Here is a 19715-nt window from a genome sequence, read left to right as displayed (position 1 = left end):
ATTGTTGTATCTATCAGAAATTATATTTATAGTTATTTATTCAATGTATTGCTGCTTTCAGCTATAGCGTAGCCGTTTGATGACTACTTGGAACATCAAGCCAAATATGTCTTTCAAACACTTAGAACTGTTTAGGATAAAATTTAATAGATTTATTTTCATAATTGGATACAAGGTATCACTTATTGACGTCAACATAACTTACGTCTACATACATGTATGTTTATGTATGTCTACTACCGCTGGAAGCGGTGTTTAGAAGTAGCGGCGGAACAAACTACAGTGCAACATTTTCACAAGACGTCAATTTAGAAATATACATACATACATACATACATAAAATCACGCCTCTTTCCCGGAGGGGTAGGCAGAGACTACCTCTTTCCACTTGCCACGATCTCTGCATACTTCTTTCGCTTCGTCCACATTCATAACTCTCTTCATACAAGCTCGGCGGTTTCGGGTACTTTTGACCTGACCCTTTACCAGGACGTCCTTAATTTGATCAAGATACGTTCGTCTAGGTCTTCCCACTCCGACCTTTCCCTCCACACTCTCCTTGTATAAAAATAGAAATATAGATATCTTAAATCTAAATCATGGACAATTGCACTTTGTCTACATTTAAAAAAAAAGAACCTAAAATTCCTCCAGATAAGTCTTAAAAAATTTAAAGTCATTGAAATAGTTTTTGTTGAGTGTTGCTCAATATAATTACAAATTACCGGCCGAATGACAACAATTATTCCACTGACACAGATATACATATAAAGATTATACAGTGAGCTGATTTTATTAAAGGTTCACAAAATTGTTATTTTGGCGAGATGAGCCCACAATTTCTGTTCTATCGCTCACAAATCCACGTCCATAAGATTCGGAACAATTTCTTTGCTACTGCTAACGAGCTATGCTATTATAAGCAGTATTAAAAGTTCGCACAAATAAAGTACTAATTTAAGAGTGGGTTCTGTAAGGCACACTCTGTTTTATTTATTTAATGGATAAGGTAATATTAAATTAAGAAAAAAAAACAAAAAAAAAAAAATTTGTAACCTACATTTAAATCTAGTACTTTATTTGTTTTTTAGTTATAATATACGTTAATTGCTGATTTAAAGCATATAAGCAGCATTATATCAAATGTGTTATTAATTTCTTTGTTTGATCTTGATTATGTGTGTTATTATCATATGGGTTATTCACCTTTTAAAAAGGCATTTGTCTTATTTTCTGTCTCGTTCTAAGTCTGCGTATAAACACAAAGTTGGAAAGAGAGAGAAGACATATGCCTTGTCAACAATGGTGGAGTAGTCCCATATGATGTTTCAGGAGCACGCCCCTCGACGGGTTTCTATTATAAGGTATATAAAAATAAAACTACTTTATGAAAGATATTTGTTTTATTGAATCCTTGATCGAAATTTGTATACATTATAATTGGATAACTACGACCACAGAATTTATAGTATTATACTACTAGAGATGAAGTAACTAATTCCGTTATCACTGGGATTGTGAAATGAAAAGAGTTTTGGAAAAACAGATTTTCTTTTATATTGCACGGTCAGGTTTAGATATTTGATATTGACTCTTAATAACTAATAAAGTAGTATTAAGACTTGGCAGTATTTAAATCATATGCTTGAATTCTATAATGTATTATCATCAGTCATTCAAATCACTTATAATTGAATTCAGATAACATTGTGTCATAAAAAGGACATAATTGGTAATTTTGCCATATTATTTTATTGATATAATATGTATAACTTGTATCAAAAACAAATATTAAACGAAATTAAATTTAATTAATTTGTCTCTTTGGTCTTTAAAATTATGATGATGTTTAGCAATGATTTCATATAACATGGTCACTCCTCGCAATACAAAAAATAATGAAACTAGGTATTCAGCCGCAGTTAAAGAAAGTATTTCTGAAATGCTTTTGTCACCCTATTTCCAATGTGATTTGAAATTAGAATGAAATATAGGGCACGGGTAAGGACCCATTCCTTTGTATCACGTTTTTATAATTGTTTCTTACTAATAAAAATGTTAAAAATTCCAAATACACCTTTAGCTTTTACCTGCATTGTGTAAACAATACTTGCCCTCAAGTACAAGTCCTTAAACAATGAATTGTCTTCCACAAAGAGTCTTAATCTTAAAAAACTATCCCCTTCACCTATTTTACCACCCCCATTTTACATAAAGATAATCTGTTTATATGGACAATATACAGATCATTTATCATAAAAAACAATATTTTTAAATGAAGATCATGTTATATATATTATTTAAAATAATATAAAAATTGTATAAACAATAGATGTACGTTAGTAACCAGTTGTATTAATTTAATCAATAAACTTTGATATTACACTTTCACTTCAAATAATCTTATAGACATTGAGACTTGACATACGTACATTTGTACCTACAACAACAAATAATCCATTAAATAGCATTTACTCTTACTACTATATGCAATTTACTACTTAGGATAGCTTTGAAAGCTACACATTACTGCTTATACACCATACCCATTATTTTCATATTGGCACTTAATAAAAACAAGAATGACTAAATTACGAAGCCCACATATAAAAGTAAATGTCTTGCCAATGGCTCAGATACTGAATAATCGGCCCGCAAATGAACGAAGTCATCGGTATCTTGTACGAGAGGGAAGTAAGAAATCCTTCAATGACATTTTTTGAATAGCCATTGTACATGGGGCTTCTCAGCAAGTATAATATAAGTCCCAGTTTCCTTCTGCTTATTTCCAATCGTTGTTCGTAAGACAGTTCCTTCATGTGTCTGTTGTAAATCCTCATGCTTGCCAAGTCAATACTGAGCGATACGAGCCACTGCTTCCAAGCTTTTGTGCCAAATGTTCTCATTGCCAGCAAATGAATTACGGGTTTCAATATGTGTAATGTTTCAGCATACAATAGGTCTTTTATTTCCAAACTGGGATTTGAAGAACCATCATTGACCTTCACAGGCTGCCAGTCCCTCAAAGCCACTGGCGGCGCTCCATCGATTCTTCGTACCACTCGTCCGGATCGTTTTAAAGTGAAAAATGAGTTGGAATTCTCGTCAGTCTCCTTGCCCTCCATAAACTTCTTTCTCTGCAACGCTGGTATTGGAGGATGCTGTATTGGTAGCTCTTTGTACCTGTACAGCAGAATGAGAGCAGAGGAACATTTGAACAACTGTAATATCGTCGCTATAGTCCACTTGCCACGAGACGCGCAACGATCTTTGGCCACTAGTTCCACAAACACTTCACTGTAATGAATAACTGTTAACCACAGTTTGATCTGTTCTCTAAAGCTGTAGTATTGAACTTCATTGCCGTAAGCTTCCCTGATCAGTCTGTCGTTGAAGAGGGATAACAATTTGGACAAGGAATAAACGAGTTCTGACACGATGGGAGATTTGTTTATCTTCCCCGCGACGAAGTACGATGACCACGTCGCTACGGTCTCGACATCGGTGACCAAATTAGGATTGCTGATCACCCACCTCTTATACTTTTCGTATAATTGGTTCAGTGTTAATTTTTTATCCATTGTAAAAGTCTGAACTTGTTAGATCCGGTATAATGTAGTGTCTACACCCAAAATTTGTAGGACACTTGAAATTGAAACACGATTTAACTTATCGAATTCTTTATAAATGAAAGTACTCGTTTGGATATAAATTTTCATAAAATACATGTAATTATTATGAAAAACATAATCCAAATTCCAGATCTATTATCACCACACTGCACAAAATGAATGAATGAAAATGTGACAGCAACATACCACCAGAAAGAATGTGACTTTATGTTTTTTTATGACTTAGGTCCAGCCGTAGCCATGAAACTTTGAAATGAGAATCTTAGATCTATTGCATTGATCATTATGAATATGTCCATGTTGAACAATGTAGTACATGTTATGAAAACAATAATTATTTTTTGCAAAAGTGGAATAAATAACACGAAACTATCCTTTGCTATGCTGCCTCGTTGTTCACCAACTAGGAAGAAGATATTATGTAAGCTAGTTAGTGTTCTGTTCTGCGGTTCTCTGCACATTCGCTTTGTAGCTTCACTAAAAGTGCAAAGAGCAGTCACACTTAAGTATAACAACCGTGTAACAACTGTGTTGATGTCTGTACTGTTCATACACTGTGAGGTTTGAAGTTAAAATATAATATGTTTCTTCCATCTCTTCGATAAACAAAATTTGGCTAAATGAAACTAATATTTTTTTGGGAATTATTATGAAAATTTGGTACTAGTAGTTTAGTACTAGCTTCTAACAAACAAGAGTTTCACTGTTTCAAACTTAAACCTTGAGACTCGAGTCGCATACTGCGCGCGACGCTTTCATTCATTCTGGTTCCCAATGTTCATTCGTTCAATAAATTCCATTCATTCACATTTCAGCAAGCGGTCCCCGGTGATCGGTCGGATTTTCAGTATTTCAGTTTATTCGAAGTTCAGGTGCGGTGGGAAAGCGTCGCTCACTAAGGTAAGTAATTCATAATAAAAAGAGTTAGTCTGAATAAAATATTATATAAAAAAATAGCAATTATGTATCAAATAAATATCTTTTATTGATTAACCATAGACCAGTTTTGTTATTGTTTTGGTTATCGATCTTATAGGATTTTAACCAGTTTAACAATTTTTATTTTTTAACTTGTCTTGGATATTTGGTTCTGATATTTTTTTTTGTAATAAGTTCTTTGAATTCTAAAAGCTTTTGGGTAAATAATGTGTGGCAATACAAATGCTTGGTTTTTAACAATAAAATAAAGTTATATACAATTTTCCAAATTTTCAATAATTTCATCATGGCAAATCTGCAATACCCATTATCACTTGCTTTGAATTATTATTTGCTTATTCCTATTTTTAATTACATGAGTTACATATTAATTTTTTAAAAAAATTTTTTACTTATCCTAGAAGTGTAGTAAAATTTCAGATGCCTATTTTTTATATATCTTTAATTTAAATACCTTTTATGTACTAATTATATTAATAATTATATTTATCTTAAAAGACTTTTTCCTTTTTAACTAACAAATTTAAATTTCTTTTAATACACATTTTATGATACACAAATTAATTTAATCTTCTTCAGCAGGAGCGGTGCCCCACGATGTCAGACCACCCAGAGCAGACGGATGCTGATCATGCACTTTCTCTGTTATTCGAGGAGCGCCCCATCGAGCTCACTAACCAATCCTGCCTGTCGGGCCTTACCGCAATCATGTACAACTATTACAAGAACTACGTTCATCCGCTGATTGACTTCGAGTTTAAGTATAAAGGTAAGTTTAGTTTACCCGAAACCGCCGAGCTTGCATGAAGAGAGTTATGAATGTGGATGAAGCGAAGGAAATATGCAGAAATCGTGGCAAGTGGAAAGAGGTAGTCTCTGCCTACCCCTCCGGGAAAGAGGCGTGATTTTATGTATGTATGTAAGTTTAGTTTGAAACTCTAGCATTGCCTCAGCCGACTCCAGGAAGCAGATGGTGCAATTCGAGGAGGAACGTGCAACAACATTTCAATGGTGGTATTCTTTCCCATGCAAATATTCTTTATTATAGACTAGCTGTGCCCGCGACTTCGTCCGTGTGGAATTGTTATTTTGGGCATCATTGAAGCCCTCAAGGAGGAATAATTTTCCCCATTTCTTTTTTCACATTTTCCATTATTTCTTTGTTCCTTATAGTTGCAGTGTGATGTTGTATAGTTCCTGAGATTAGCGCGTTCAAACAAACAAAAAAACTCTTCAGCTTTATAATATTAGTATAGATAAATAAATTTATAATAAATTTATAAATTATATAAATTTATTTATAATTAGGTATTCTTCCACCTGCGGTGTCCAGGTTGCGTTTTTGCCTCTCTGTAGAAGAACTGGGGATCCTTTTTTGACCACAATATAGGGTAAGTGAGTCAGGTAATTACACAATCGACCCTATCAGGTGGCTGAATTTACAGTATTCCTCATGATGTTATCTTCACTGTGAGCGTTGGTACGCATTCAAAGTATTATTTTTTATTTATACTTTATTGTAATAAATACAAATGTATAGCAGAAGTAGCGGACAGAAGCATTATCTACCAGCCGACCATTGGGTCTGACAGAGACCTATATGTGGGGTCAAACTAAATAAATATATTTATATCTACACAAAATACAACACAAGAAGATTCTTGCGGGGCAGACAGTAGGATTTAGTCCTGGTACATTTTAAATTTAGTGATGGGGTGGAAAAGAAGAATGTAAAAATTGTTCCACTTGTTCCTTTCGTATGCCGTGTGGCGACACTTTAGAATAGAACCACTCCATTTCCCATGAATTTCGTAAAAGGCGATTAAGGAATAGGATAAATATTCCCCCGTCACGTCCACCTGCTGTGCTCCGTTCTTCGCGGCAGTGTATGTATGTAAATGTATTTCAGGAAGTCAAAATGGGACCAAAGGGGGAATATTAAAATTGTTTGTGTTCTAGGTAAGACTTTATTATGAATTATTTATAGAATCGAATCGAATATGATTTCGCATTGATGTTCTATTCATTCTGTACGACAATCTGAATTCTTCAACTATAATTTTACTTTAAAACCGTGTGGTTTCCGGGACCAGTACAAAAAAGAATAGGATCACTCCATCGCTTTCCCATGGATGTCGTAAAATGCGACTTAGGGATAGGCTTACAAACTTGGGATTCTTTTTAGGCGATGGGCTGGCAACCTGTCACTATTTGAATCTCAATTCTATCATTAAGCCAAATAGCTGAGCGTGGCCTGTCAGTCTTTTCAAGACTGTTGACTCTGTCTACCCCATAAAGGTTATGGACGTGACCATATGTATGTATGTAAAACTCGAACCTTACCTACCATTGGGAAAACTGTAATTCTGAAAAAAAGTCACCCCATAAGAATTATAACGCGAGTAACTCAATCGGCGTGAGCGTTTGAAGCGCTCCTTCGTGTTAAGCAACCCCGAGCGCAGTCCCCACTTGGATGGGTGACCGTAAGTGGCACGTTAAGCCTTGAGTATCATCAGAAGATCTATGACAGTCATTAAGTCATGTTTTTTAGGTGCATGGCCTAAAAAACTGACACCAGAGTTGACCACTTAAACCAACGAATAAAAAAGGAAAAAGAAAGGGAAAAGCAATATAAATGTTAAAGAGACTATAAAAGAATATAAATTCTAACAACGATGGACAAAAATTCTTAGAAAAATTAAAAAAAAAATTAGAATATGGAAAATTAAGAACATAAATTCTGAGACAACGGAAAATTAAAAAAAAAATTTTAGACAATGGAAAATTAAAAGAAAATGTCTTAGACGATAGAAAATTAAAAGAAAAAGTTTTAGACGATGGAAAATTAAAAGAATCTTAGACGATGGAAAATTATTAAAAAGAATCTTAGATAATGAAATATATAATAAGAGACAATACAAAAAAAAAATTCTTAGAAGATGGAAAATTAAAAACAAAAATTATTAGACAATGGAATATAAAAAAGAAAAAATCTAAGAAAATGGAAAAAATAATTTTTAATCCTCCATATTTAAGCGATATTTATGATCTTTAAGTTTAAAGCATTCCTCGGTACCGCTGATTTGCGTTAGTAGGATGCAGTATGCAGTTTGTACTACGAGTTTAAAATGTTTAGTAGCATTGTCAAAATGTCGATAGCTGACCTCGGATATTATCTATAATATCGATAAGGCCTATGTACTATAAAATATTCAAATTAATTATAACGTTACCTTATTAAAAACTCGAAAGTTGTCTCGAATTCTCAACGTTCTTCTCATCTCGTGACGAATAATAAAAAAGAATCATCACAAACATATACGGTCGATTGAAGAAAGCTCCGTTTTTTTAAAGTCGGTTAAAAATTGTTTCTCAATTGCCCGACAAATCGGGTAATAAACATGAACAAACACAGAACATACATACATATAGTCACCTCTTTATCCCTTGCGGGGTAGACAGAGCCAACAGTCAGCTGTTTGGCTTTATGAATTGGATTCAAATAGTGACAGGTTGCCAGCCCATCTCCGAAAAATATAATCCCACTTTATATGCCTATACCTTAGTCGTCGTTTACGACATATATGGCAAAGAGATAGAGTGGTCCTATTCTTTTTTGTATTGGTACCAAGAACCACACGGTACATTAACCAAAATATTATACATTTATAGACCTTTTAGTTTTGTTGGACATGAGTAATAAAAAAAAAGGACTGATAGGTTGCAGATCTATTTTAAATCCCCTTTTAGTCGTAATGTTTGATCTGTCCGGTTGTCCGAGTCCGACCCACATATCCGGCTGACCTATAAAAATTACCTAAGGGCGCAACCGTATGTGGGCGTATCTATGGTACTCGAGGGAGGGCGTCCCCCCAATAAAAATAAATTTCTACAGTCAAGATTTTTTGCGGTGATTTCCATTTAAGCCTGATACAGCCTACAAGAATAATTTCAACCTGATATTATTCTTGTAGAAATAAAGATTCTTCCATTTTACACAAACTATCATTGTTTCATTGAAATAGTATTCTAAGTATATATTCATACTAGATTATTTTAAACGATGGGCAAGACATCTGTCATATATCTGAATGTCAATTTTATCGCTGTGCTATCCAACTAAACATGGCCATTGAGTGCATAATGACTATTGGGTCTGTCTACCCCAAGGGATAAAGACGTGATATAAGTGTATCTAGTTCTTGTAAATTGGAAACCAGAAAATTTCGTGGTTATTTATTTATATCAGCCCCCGTGAGGCTGATTTTATCGCGTGATGAACTATTGCTGTTTCGCTTTTTGCTGACGTGAAATGGGATAGCTAGTGTTTTTACGCAATGTAAACGCCGTCGTACGAGCCATACATCGAGTGCAGGAATAACAAACAGTTTATATTAATTTCAAAATAAAAGTATTGGTAGGCAGAGACTACCTCTTTCCACTTGCCACGATCTCTGCCTACCCCTCCGGGAAAGAGGCGTGATTTTATGTATGTATGTAAAAGTATTGGTCCATTGTGTATAATTTTTGTTACCCAACAAGTTATTGAATTAGGATTCTAAGAACGGCGTAGACTATATAGGGGTGGGCACGGCCCTCCTAGACCGCCCCTCGCTACGCCTAAGCATCCATGACGTCGCAAACCGGTTGACCGGCGAAATATAGGTAGACGCTTGCACTTTGATGCATTGCGCATGTGCAATCCTGCCGGGCAATCAAATAATATAATCAATGACCTATTGTCTAAAATAAGATTCGGGTATTGATAAATTTGGAGGTACCTAAAAGGTAAAAAGTCCTACGTCACCATAAATTTAAATACTCAAAATTACGTCCCATTCCCGGTGGGGTAGGCAGAGATTACATTCTTCCACTTGCCGCGACTCCTGAAACATTAATTCTTCTTTTGTAACTCTATCATAAAATTATTTTTGTTTATTTTGACAGATTTAGCTATATTCATCGCTATTTTTTAAAGTGGCGTTTAATTCGTCCCTTTTTGTAGGTAGTGCTAATTTCGTCACCTTTTTGTAGATTGCATTAAGTTCGTCGCTTTTTGTAAAGGGCACGCGAAGCATAATTAAAGAAATTGAGGAATCTCTTATTTTTTAAAAAGTCTGTTGAAAAATGGTCTACGGAGGCAGACCTATGTGCTCGAATTGTCGACCTAGTCTGACCTGGTTCTAGGAATAGCCAATTTAGTTTTAAGTGTGCATTATTGATCACCTTCAACAATAACCATGACCTGTGCTAGATAGTTAATTACTACTAGACTTTTGCCCCAGGGATTCGCCCCGTAGGAATTAAAGGGGAAGGGAAGGGAAGATGTTTGTGTTTCTCCTTAAGGGCTTATCTATCTCAAAGTCTGACAATTTTCGTTATAAAGACAAAATTTTCTCTCTTTACAATCTATATATATAAAACTCTTCCGTTACTGAGTGACTGACTGACAGACAACGCACAGTCGAAACTACTGGTCGTAGACAGCTGAAATTTGGAATGTAGGTTCCTTGGGATATGTAGGGGAGCACTAAGAAAGGATTTTTGGAAATTCAACCCCCAAGGGGGGGAAAAGGGGTAAAAACGTTTCTATGAAAAATCTTAATCCTTGGGTTTATAAACTTGAAACTTGGCATGAACACGTACATAGGCAAGTAAATATGTTTGACATTATAAGTTTTTTCAAACTACCCTCCAATCGTGATTTAGGGGGTGCGATTGGGTGACTGATTTATTAACGCACAGCCGAAACTGCTCGGTATAGGAGTCTGAGATTTTGAACAGAGGTTCCTTTAGTAACATAAGTGAGCACTAAGAAGAAATTTTTGAAATGTCAACCCCCAAGGGGGGGAAACGGGATAAACTGAGCCGGGGCTGCGGGAAAGTTCTAACGAGATACCGTGGCCCCGGAACGCAAAGGGCAACTGAAGGAACGAGGTGGGTTTTAGTCAGTAAAAGTCTGACACTCCCTTCCGTTCCACCCAGAGCGGGAGAGGTCATTTGATGATTTCCCATCCTTAAAAAAAAAGACTTTGTATGACAACTTTCAGTCGTCTCTTTAACATACATAATAACATACATAATTATGTACATACATGCATAACATTAATAACATCACGCCTTTAAATCCCTATTTTGTGTTAACACTACCCATACAAACAGCTACGAAATTTGTCCGCATCCATTTTCACCGAAATTCTTAACGTTAATGAGATTTACTTTTTATTATCAGGTCAACCTAATAGCCTCACATGTACGTATAACTTCGTAAGAATTTTCTTTCCACTCCTAACCGTTGAGGAGTTGTACCTTCCATCATCAGCTCATTCACATGGGATGATGACTATCAGACGCAAATACTTAAACAGATCTATGAAATTGTCAAAAACGTAATTGCCTGTAAATTTGAGGTTTGCCCTTGATTTCCCTGGAATACCATCATCAGATCCTGACTAGGTAACAACGGGACCAACTTGAAAGTATACTCTACCGAACAAAAAAAGAATCACGTAAATCGGTCCATAAATCTCGGCGTAATCGGTATGCATAAATAAAACACCCGAATTTTATTTTCTATTAACTATCACGAGGCTACATCATCCCTGAGTAACACAGGCTATATTTAATTCCAGTTGTAACAAGATTTCAGCCTGTGGAAGAAAAAGCCCTGTCGAGATAATTAAAAAACGCTATATATAACCGAATTACACGTGGGCGAAGCCGCGGGCGGAAAGCTAGTATAAGTATATATTGATTAGACGGTATTGGGATGTCAAAGAATCCTTACTTATTTGGGAGAATTTTCAGAAAAAAATTACCTACATGTTTAACCTCGGTTAATATTTACATACATATAGTCACGTCTATATCCCTTACGAGGAAGATAGAGCCAAAGGTAGAAGAGGTCACGTTCGGCTGTCCGGCCTATGATGGAATTGAGATTCAATTAGTTACTAGCCTATCGCCTACAAGAGAAATCCGATATTAGCCTTTCGATTGCGACTAAAGTCGTCTTTTACGACATCCAAGGGAAAGATACGGAGTGGTCCCATAACCACACCTACCTACTACATAAAGTATACAATAATATTATTAAATCATAATTAAATATATATATTTTTCAACAAAAAGACGGTTCAAGACAGTTTACATATATTTATGTACCTAAAGTGATGTTGATGTTTCAAAAGTAACTTTGTATAAGATTTTGGAAAACATAATATTTTTTAAAACCGGCACCAAACAGTTCACCCACGCGCAAAGTTGTATCTTTGTGTCGAGAAATAGCAATGCAATAACTTCAGTTACTGGAAAAAGGCTTTTCTCAGGTATTTGTTAGAGATACCGTGGATTGTTCTCACATAGCTCTGGTGGTGATATTTCATTTCTAAGCACCTCTAGTTTCTCTCATTGTATGTATACGCGGAAGAATTTTGTTCCCATTTAAAATGTTTGAAAGAGGGTATTTTGACCTAACATGAAATAACTAATAACAATGATCGTGTAAAGAGGTAGTCTCTGCCTACCCCTCCGCGAAAGAGGCGTGATTTTATGTATGTATGTATGAAATAACTAAATAAGTCCTTTTTTATCCTGAAATTCCCACGTTTATATTATAATTGCGGTTCGCTATTCTAACGCAATTTCCATGTTTAGTGGCTTTTAATTATCGGATTCAGTAATAACTAGATATATTAATCTGTGGCCACGCGCAAACAAGTAATATCCAGAATAAACCAGATGCAACCAGTATTTTCCGGTGCGCTGCCCGTTTTAATGAACAGTTAAATTTGGAACAGTGGGCGTATTGGAAATTTGATGCAGCATTTCCAATATTATATAAATATGGAAATTGGAAACTTCAATAAATTTTCGTTAACCTTTTAATTATCTCTTTCCTATTATAGCGTATTCGCAATTAAAGCGAAATATTCTTTACCGAAATATTATTTAACGGCCTCTGTGGCGCAGCGGTAGTGTGGCTTGTCTGTGACACCGGAGGTCCTGAGTTCGAATCCCGGCCAGGGCATGATGAGAAACGAACTTTCTCTGATTGACCTGGGTCTTGGATGTTTATCTATATAAGTTTTAATTATAAATATAGTATCGTTGAGTTGGTTTCTTGTAACACAAGTTTCGAACTTACTTCGAGGCTTTCTCAATCTGTGTAATTTGTTCCGTATATATTTATTTATATTTATATATTTATTCTGCTTCATTAACCTCTTAAAAGTAAGGACTGTACATACATACATATTATATTATCACGTCTTTATCCCTTGCGGAGAAGACAGAGCCAACAGTCTTTTAAAGATGGGGCGATGTTCAGCTTTTCGGCTAGATTATAGAATTGAGATTCAAATTCGATTACACAGTATAAATGCTATCCGTGCGAATCCGGGGCGACTCGCTAGTTTTATTATATGTATGGATTTATTTATAAACGTATCACTCCCGAGAAAAAAGAATTAAAACGATACCATATAACAAGGTGGGGGTGCCCTTGAAGCTGTGGGCGAGGACTAAGGGGGTCGCATTGAATTGTAAAACTCCTTAATGGATCACCATACACATAGAGGAGGCATGTTTCTTTTGAGTTCCCGAACGAGAAACCGTTGAAATGTGAATAATAAAAGTTACCACATGCTATCTATGATTTGGTGAATGTCAAATTAATGAAATCAAAAAATACATACGAGATATAATTGTTGTCTAAATCCCCTGCGGGATAGACAGAGAGTGTTGAAAAGACTGAAAAGCTGAATTTAGCTGTTTGGCTTAATAATAGAATTGAGACTAATAATGACTGCTTGCTAGCCCATCACCTGAAGGAAGACTCCCAAGTTCGTAAGCCTACCCCTTAGTCGCCTTTTATGTCATCCATGGGAAATAGTGATCCTATTATTTTTCTATTGTTGCCGTAAGAAATGATGATTGTTAATAATCGAATTGACGAAATATTCGTATTGAAATAACTAGTTCTACATTAATTCCTGTTTTTTAATGTAGACAATGGGCATTCGTCCATGATTTAGATTTAAGTGATCTATATTTGTATATTGACGTCCGATGAAAATGCTGCAGTGTAGTTTGTTCCGCCGCTTCTTCTACACATGCGCTTTGGAAGAGGTGGTAGTTATAATTAGATTTAAGTGATGTGGCGTCAATAAGTGATACCTTGTATCCAATTTTGAAAATAAATCTATTCTATTCTAATCATCATTTCTTCTGGGAATTCCCACGGAAGCATAGGCCCGCGCAAGGCCTAGTATTGAATATCTTTCTACTAGATCCCACCTAGGTTTGCAACTCGTCTTTTATTTGCTCTACACAGTAGTCCTTGTCCTTCTAATAGATTTATTCCAAGGTGGGCAGCAGGCTTTGAAGCTTTACTCAGAAAAAAACCTTGTTCTTGTTTCAAAGTAAAAAAGGAATAGGCGTTCCGTGCAACTAACGTTTATATTTTATCTATACTAATATTATAAAGCTGAAGAGTTTGTTTGTTTGAAAAATTCTTTTTTGCGTTGAATAGACCATTTATCTTAGAAGGCTTTAGGCTATATAACATCACGCTGCAACTATAAGGAGCAAAGAAATAATGGAATATGTGAAAAAAACGGGGAAAATTATTCATCCTTGAGGGCTTCAGTAATGCCCAAAAATAAAAACTATTTCACGCGGACGAGTCGTGATAACAGCTAGTATTTCATACGTAGCTTTTATATGCAGCTTTACTCGCGCCAATTTAGTGTCACCTACAAAAGAATTGGCATTCTTCAGTCTCGATTCGTAATATATAAATCCTATAACGAAAACCGGACACCATAATTATTTTCCGGACAGAAAATCCTAGTCGGAGCATTCGTTATAGAAAAAAAAATGGCTTCTGTCCGGCCTCGGTAGTACGCTTGTCTGTGACACCGGAGGTCCCGGGTTCGAATCCCAGCCGGGCATGATGAGAAAAGAACTTTTTCTGTTTGGCTTGGGTCTCGGATGTTTATCTATGTTTATAAATATTTATTGTAAAATATAGTATCGTATATTAAGGACGTCCTGCCTGGTAAAGGGTCAGGTGAAGAGTAGGTACTCAAAACCGCCGAGCTTGCATGAAGAGAGTTACGAATGTGGATGAAGCGAAGGATGTATGCAGAGATCGTGGCAAGTGGAAAGAGGTAGTCTCTGACAACCCCTCCGGGAAAGAGGCGTAATTTTATGTATGCACGTATTTATGTATAGTATCGTTGAGTTAGTATCTCGTAACACAAGTCTCGAACTTACTTCAAGACCGACCCAATCCGTGTAATTTGTCCCTTAAAAAAAATAAAAATGCACAAACATCTCAAGGACAGCCCGCATTTTTGTCTCACAACGCAGAGGCCGTTCAAAAACCGATTAAAGGAAGTGCCCTACCTGGTTCTTCCCGAAAGGCCGGCGGCGGGTCAAGGTGAGCGTGGCACAGGAGTCGGGGTCCCGCGTGGGACACGGGGTGGCGTCACGGCGGGTTCAAGGCTGCGTGTTGGCTCACCGATGCGTCACGCTTTCAGGATTGCTGTTCGATATATTTAGGCGTTACCGTTAAACACGGTAAATTCGGGGCTTTCTTAATGATTCGAAGGATATATGTGTGTAAAAGTCTGTCTTTATATACTGTTGGATTCACTACAGAAGACAGAAGTCTGTCTTTATATACTGTAGGATTCTCTTCAGAAGACAGAAGTCTGTCTTTATATACTGTTGGATTCACTACAGAAGACAGAAGTCTGTCTTTATATACTGTAGGATTCTCTTCAGAAGACAGAAGTCTGTCTTTATATACTGTTGGATTCACTGCAGAAGACAGAAGGGGAAAAAGGGAGAGAAATAATCAAATTAAAAGCACTATATTATAGAAATAAGATGAAAGTTTTTGACAATAAATACATACATACATACATATGATCACGTCTATATCCCTTGCGGGGTAGACAGAGCCAACAGTCTTGAAGACTGCATGGCCACGTTCAGCTATTTGGCTTAATGATAGAATTGAGATTCAAATAGTGACAGGGCGCTAGCCCATCGCCTAAAAAGAATCCCAGCTTTGTAAGCCTATCCCTTAGTCGTCTTTTACGACATCCATGGGAAAGAGATGGAGTGGCCCCATTCTTTTTTGTATTGGTGCCGGGAACCACCACGCCAAATTCTTTAATTAAGCCAAATAGCTGAACGTGGCCATTCGGTCTTTTTAAGACTGTTTACTCTGTCTACCCCGCAAGGGATAAACACGTGACCATATGTATGTATGCGATTGAAACATGTCACACCAGCTGCAATAGCTCGTAGGTACACCACAAATCAATACTTGCAATGACAAACGTATGCAAGGACGGTTCGGAGCTGATGAATTTCCGCTGACGCACTCCCGCGGGACCGGGGTGAAGGGCACGCCGGGGCTGACCTACAAACGGGGCACCCCGGGGCTCGCTCGGCCAGTTCAAGGTCACCTGGTACCGGTAACCGGTACCGTTTGGAGGTCGCGCGCGTCCCGTCGACTTTACCAATAGTGATTGTTTATGTTTTTGTTTTGACATCTGTGTAGATAGGTATGTAGGTAATGGCAATTTTCGTAGGTAGTTTGATGTATTTTTTGTATTTTTGCCGTGTGGTTCCCGGCACCAATTGAAAAAGAATAGGGTCACTCCATCTCTCATAATACGGATGTCGTAAAAGCCGACTTAGAGATAGGCTTATTAACTTGGAATTCTTCTTTTTAGCGATGGGCTAGCAACTTGACACTATTTGAATCTCAATTCTATCAGCATGCCATACAGCTGAACGTGGCTTATAAGTCTTTTAAGACTGTTGGCTCTGTCTACCCCGCAAGGGATATAGACATGATTGTATGTATGCTTTTGTACAAAAAAGTTCTATTCTTTTACCTGGGTCAAATACAGTAAGGAGATTGCATCAAAAAGCTTTCCATACCGTTGCGTTTTTTGAAGTCCGTAGACGCGGGAATTATCGAAGCTGTTGGTTTGAGGCAAAGACAGATCTGAAGTCAACCTTTTTTTGCAAGGATCTAAGGATTGATCGACGGTATTGCTGTATATAAGAAGCGTTTAAATATTGATGTCTCCAGAACCTTTGAAGCAGTAATTGCAGAAGTTATCCCGCGTTAGCTTAGGTTGACGTAAAGCTGAAGACAATTTCTGATACAGACCGTAAATACGCACTTATTGAGCTTAAATTTGACAAGTATCATATTGTTGTTTGGTCCTTATAAATAGTAAAAGGAGAGCTTTTCGGGAGAGGAGGTTTTCTCTAGTGCGGTATGTGGTAGAAAAAAAGTATAGGACCACTCTAGCCGCTAACCCATCGCCTATAAGAGGAATCCATGGAACAGAGATAGTAACATACATGCAGACAGACAGACGCGGGAAGCGCCTTTGCTTTGTGCTCTGTAGTGGTGATATAGTGATGTGAAAAGAAGCGTCTGCGTTAATTATTAATCAAAAAACTGAATATTCACACAGACGTTATAGAGAAAATTCCGAAACATTTTGACGGAGTGTGAAACTGAGATCTCGCAAAGATAAGATAAAAATAGTGATTGTCTCTGCTTACTACTCAAACAAACATGCGGGATTATGTTTTTATGCAGATTTTAATTAATTTAATTAATTAAATAACCTAGAAACTCTCGGTGCAATTTAATTTGCTGAATTGCTGCGCACTTATGAAAGTTTTAATTAGATTTCGCATAACAAGGGCTGTTTAAATCCTGTGTATATTCAAAACTACAGAATTCTGAATATTGTTTAGAGCACCTGGACGACCGAGCGGAGATCAAAGATTTTTTTTACTGAATCCAAAAAATACGATTCTGTTTTGCTAGTAAAAAAAAAAACAAACGAACAACAATATCTGTGCAATATATAAAGAAAAATTATTTTAGGTGTAACTATGAAAAAAAAAATAAACTAATTATTTCAAACGTGACACACATCTTACTTGATCGATTTTTTATCCTCCCCTGTTTCTATTTGAAATTTCAACAAAATCGTAAGAGCCGTTTTCGTAACTGCGAGTACAAATATAAGTCTAAGAGTTGGTTGGAATAATATAGTATTTATACTAATATTGTTCGTTTGATATAGTATAGGATTTGTATGGCAATGTTGCAAATACACGGAGTTACCTACAGCGAGGTAAATTAATTGGAATGCTTTTGACGTTAACTTTGCAAGGTTCGTAAGACTTTGAAGCAGCTTTGAATATTAGTACATATGCTTATTCCGACCTAGGTATATTTAGTTAGTGATTTTGTAGAATAATACTTTAGGAAGCCGCGACTTTTGACGCGTGAATTTTTTTCGTGAAATTACCTGTGCCGTGTTTATGCCGGCACTTTAAAATATGACCATTCCATATGTTTCCCATGGATGTCGTAAAAGGCGACTAGGCTAATTAATTTGGGATTCTTCTTTTATCTTAAATTCAAATTCAAAATTTTTATTCATTATTATAGGATACTTCATATCGCTTAATAATTGTCAAAACGTATGGTTTAACAACATTGGTTGACGTCAAATAAATTATTTAAAACTAAGTTTACTGCCGCTTCCAAGGCAGTGCAGAAGAAGCGGTAACAAACTGCACTGCAGCATTTTCTTCTTCTTCTTCATTTAATCTTCTTCTTAATTTCATCATTGCCGCTCTTGTTCGGTTTTGGTGCTAAGAATGATTACTGATTCTCCACCATCCTCCAACGCCCCTAATAAGCAACAAAATGCATACTTATTCGCATGCCAGTCCCTAACTTAATTTAGGAAGTGTGTCAATCTAATAATATAATAACTCATTACCTCTGCGCTTGTGAAGGTCTACTGTCATTTTAATCGAGCCAAGCTTCATAGATAAATGAGATATCGAGCGGGCGTCATATTGAAGCGAAACCGATACCAATTACTCGATGCATCCCGTCAGATCAAACAAATGGCGTATACATACATATAGTTACGTCTATATCCCTTGCGGGGAAGACAGAGCCAGCAATCTTGAAAAGACTGATAGGCCACGTTCAGCTTTTTGGCTTGATGATAGAATTGAGATTGAAATAGTGACAGGTTGCTGGCCCAGCTCCTAACGAAGAAACCAAGTTTGTAAGCCTATCCCTTAGTCGCCTTTTACGGTATCCATGGGGAAGAGGAGTAGTGGTGGTAAAGGAATACACATTTTCCCGACTTTTATTTATTTATTTAATCTTTATTGTACAAAATACAAATGTATAGCACAATTTGCGGACTTAATGCTAGAAGCATTATCTATCAGTCGACCATTGGGTCTGACAGAGATAAATAAATAAATAACAAATAAAATAAATATATACGGGACAAATTACACATATGTTTATGTGGGGGTCAAACTAAATAAATATATTTATACCTACTTTTCAATGCCAAGAGTTCACCCTGACCCATTAAGCGTATCTACGCAATGAGAGGAAATGCACCTCGTATGAGTTTTATACATACATACCTATAATTACGTTTTCATCCCTTACGGGGTAGACATAGCGGACAGTCTTACAAAAACTAGAATGCCACGTTCAGCTGTTGGGCTCAAAGTTGGAATTGAGATTCAAATAAAAATTAAGTTTATTAACCTATCCTTTAGACGCCTTTTACGACTTCAATGGGTAAGAGATAGAGTGGTCCTAGTCTAAAGTGTCGATAACCACACGGCAGTGTAATGAGTTTCATTGCTTTAATTTCAATTAAAGCAATTCATTACGAGTATAACAATGTATGCTCTCGTCTTTTTCTGAATCCAAGTTTGAATTATTGTGAATTTGACGTTATTGAAGAAAATGCTCCAGTGTAGTTTGTTACCTCTTATTCTGCACTGACACTCGGGATACATAAAATCACGCCTGTTTCCCGGAGGGGTAGGCAGAGACTACATCTTTCCAATTGCCACGATCTCTGCATACTTCCTTCGCTTCATCCACATTCATAACATTCTTACTCTTGACCTGACCCGCTGGCACTAAACTTAGTTTCAAGTAATTTATTCGACTTCAACCAATGTTGTGAAACCAAAAGATATGAAGATTATTAAGTGTGACTGGAGAGTGCCGTGTGGTTCCCGGCACCAATACAAAAA

At 36.4% G+C, this 19715-nt stretch overlaps 2 protein-coding genes across 2 annotated transcripts in view; one reads left to right on the top strand and one right to left on the bottom strand.

Moving 5' to 3' along the window:
• Positions 1-757: 757 nt before the first annotated feature.
• LOC106136719 (peroxisomal membrane protein PEX16) lies at positions 758-3779 on the bottom strand. Its single transcript, XM_013337350.2, has one exon. It carries the CDS (start codon positions 3579-3581, stop codon positions 2592-2594), a length of 990 nt encoding a protein of 329 aa, XP_013192804.2. The 5' UTR covers positions 3582-3779; the 3' UTR covers positions 758-2591.
• Positions 3780-4453: 674 nt separating this feature from the next.
• LOC106136718 (mitogen-activated protein kinase kinase kinase 13-A) overlaps positions 4454-19715 on the top strand; it is a 28211-nt gene continuing 12949 nt past the window's right edge. The window contains exons 1-2 of the mRNA XM_013337349.2: positions 4454-4532; positions 5151-5340. Of these exons, the coding sequence (XP_013192803.2) occupies positions 5169-5340 (172 nt within the window). The 5' untranslated portion in view covers positions 4454-4532; positions 5151-5168. The remainder of the gene's footprint in view (positions 4533-5150; positions 5341-19715) is intronic.

This window comes from Amyelois transitella, chromosome Z (genome assembly GCF_032362555.1).
Source record: "Amyelois transitella isolate CPQ chromosome Z, ilAmyTran1.1, whole genome shotgun sequence".
In the NCBI taxonomy this organism is placed as follows: Eukaryota; Metazoa; Arthropoda; class Insecta; order Lepidoptera; family Pyralidae; genus Amyelois; species Amyelois transitella.
Note: the sequence above shows the minus strand (reverse complement) of the source record. Positions and strands in the feature narration are given on the sequence as shown.

What these genes read in the sequence shown, in the direction of transcription:
- LOC106136719 (XM_013337350.2), bottom strand. Translation starts at nt 3,581, where the DNA reads ATGGATAAAAAATTAACACTGAACCAATTATACGAAAAGTATAAGAGG.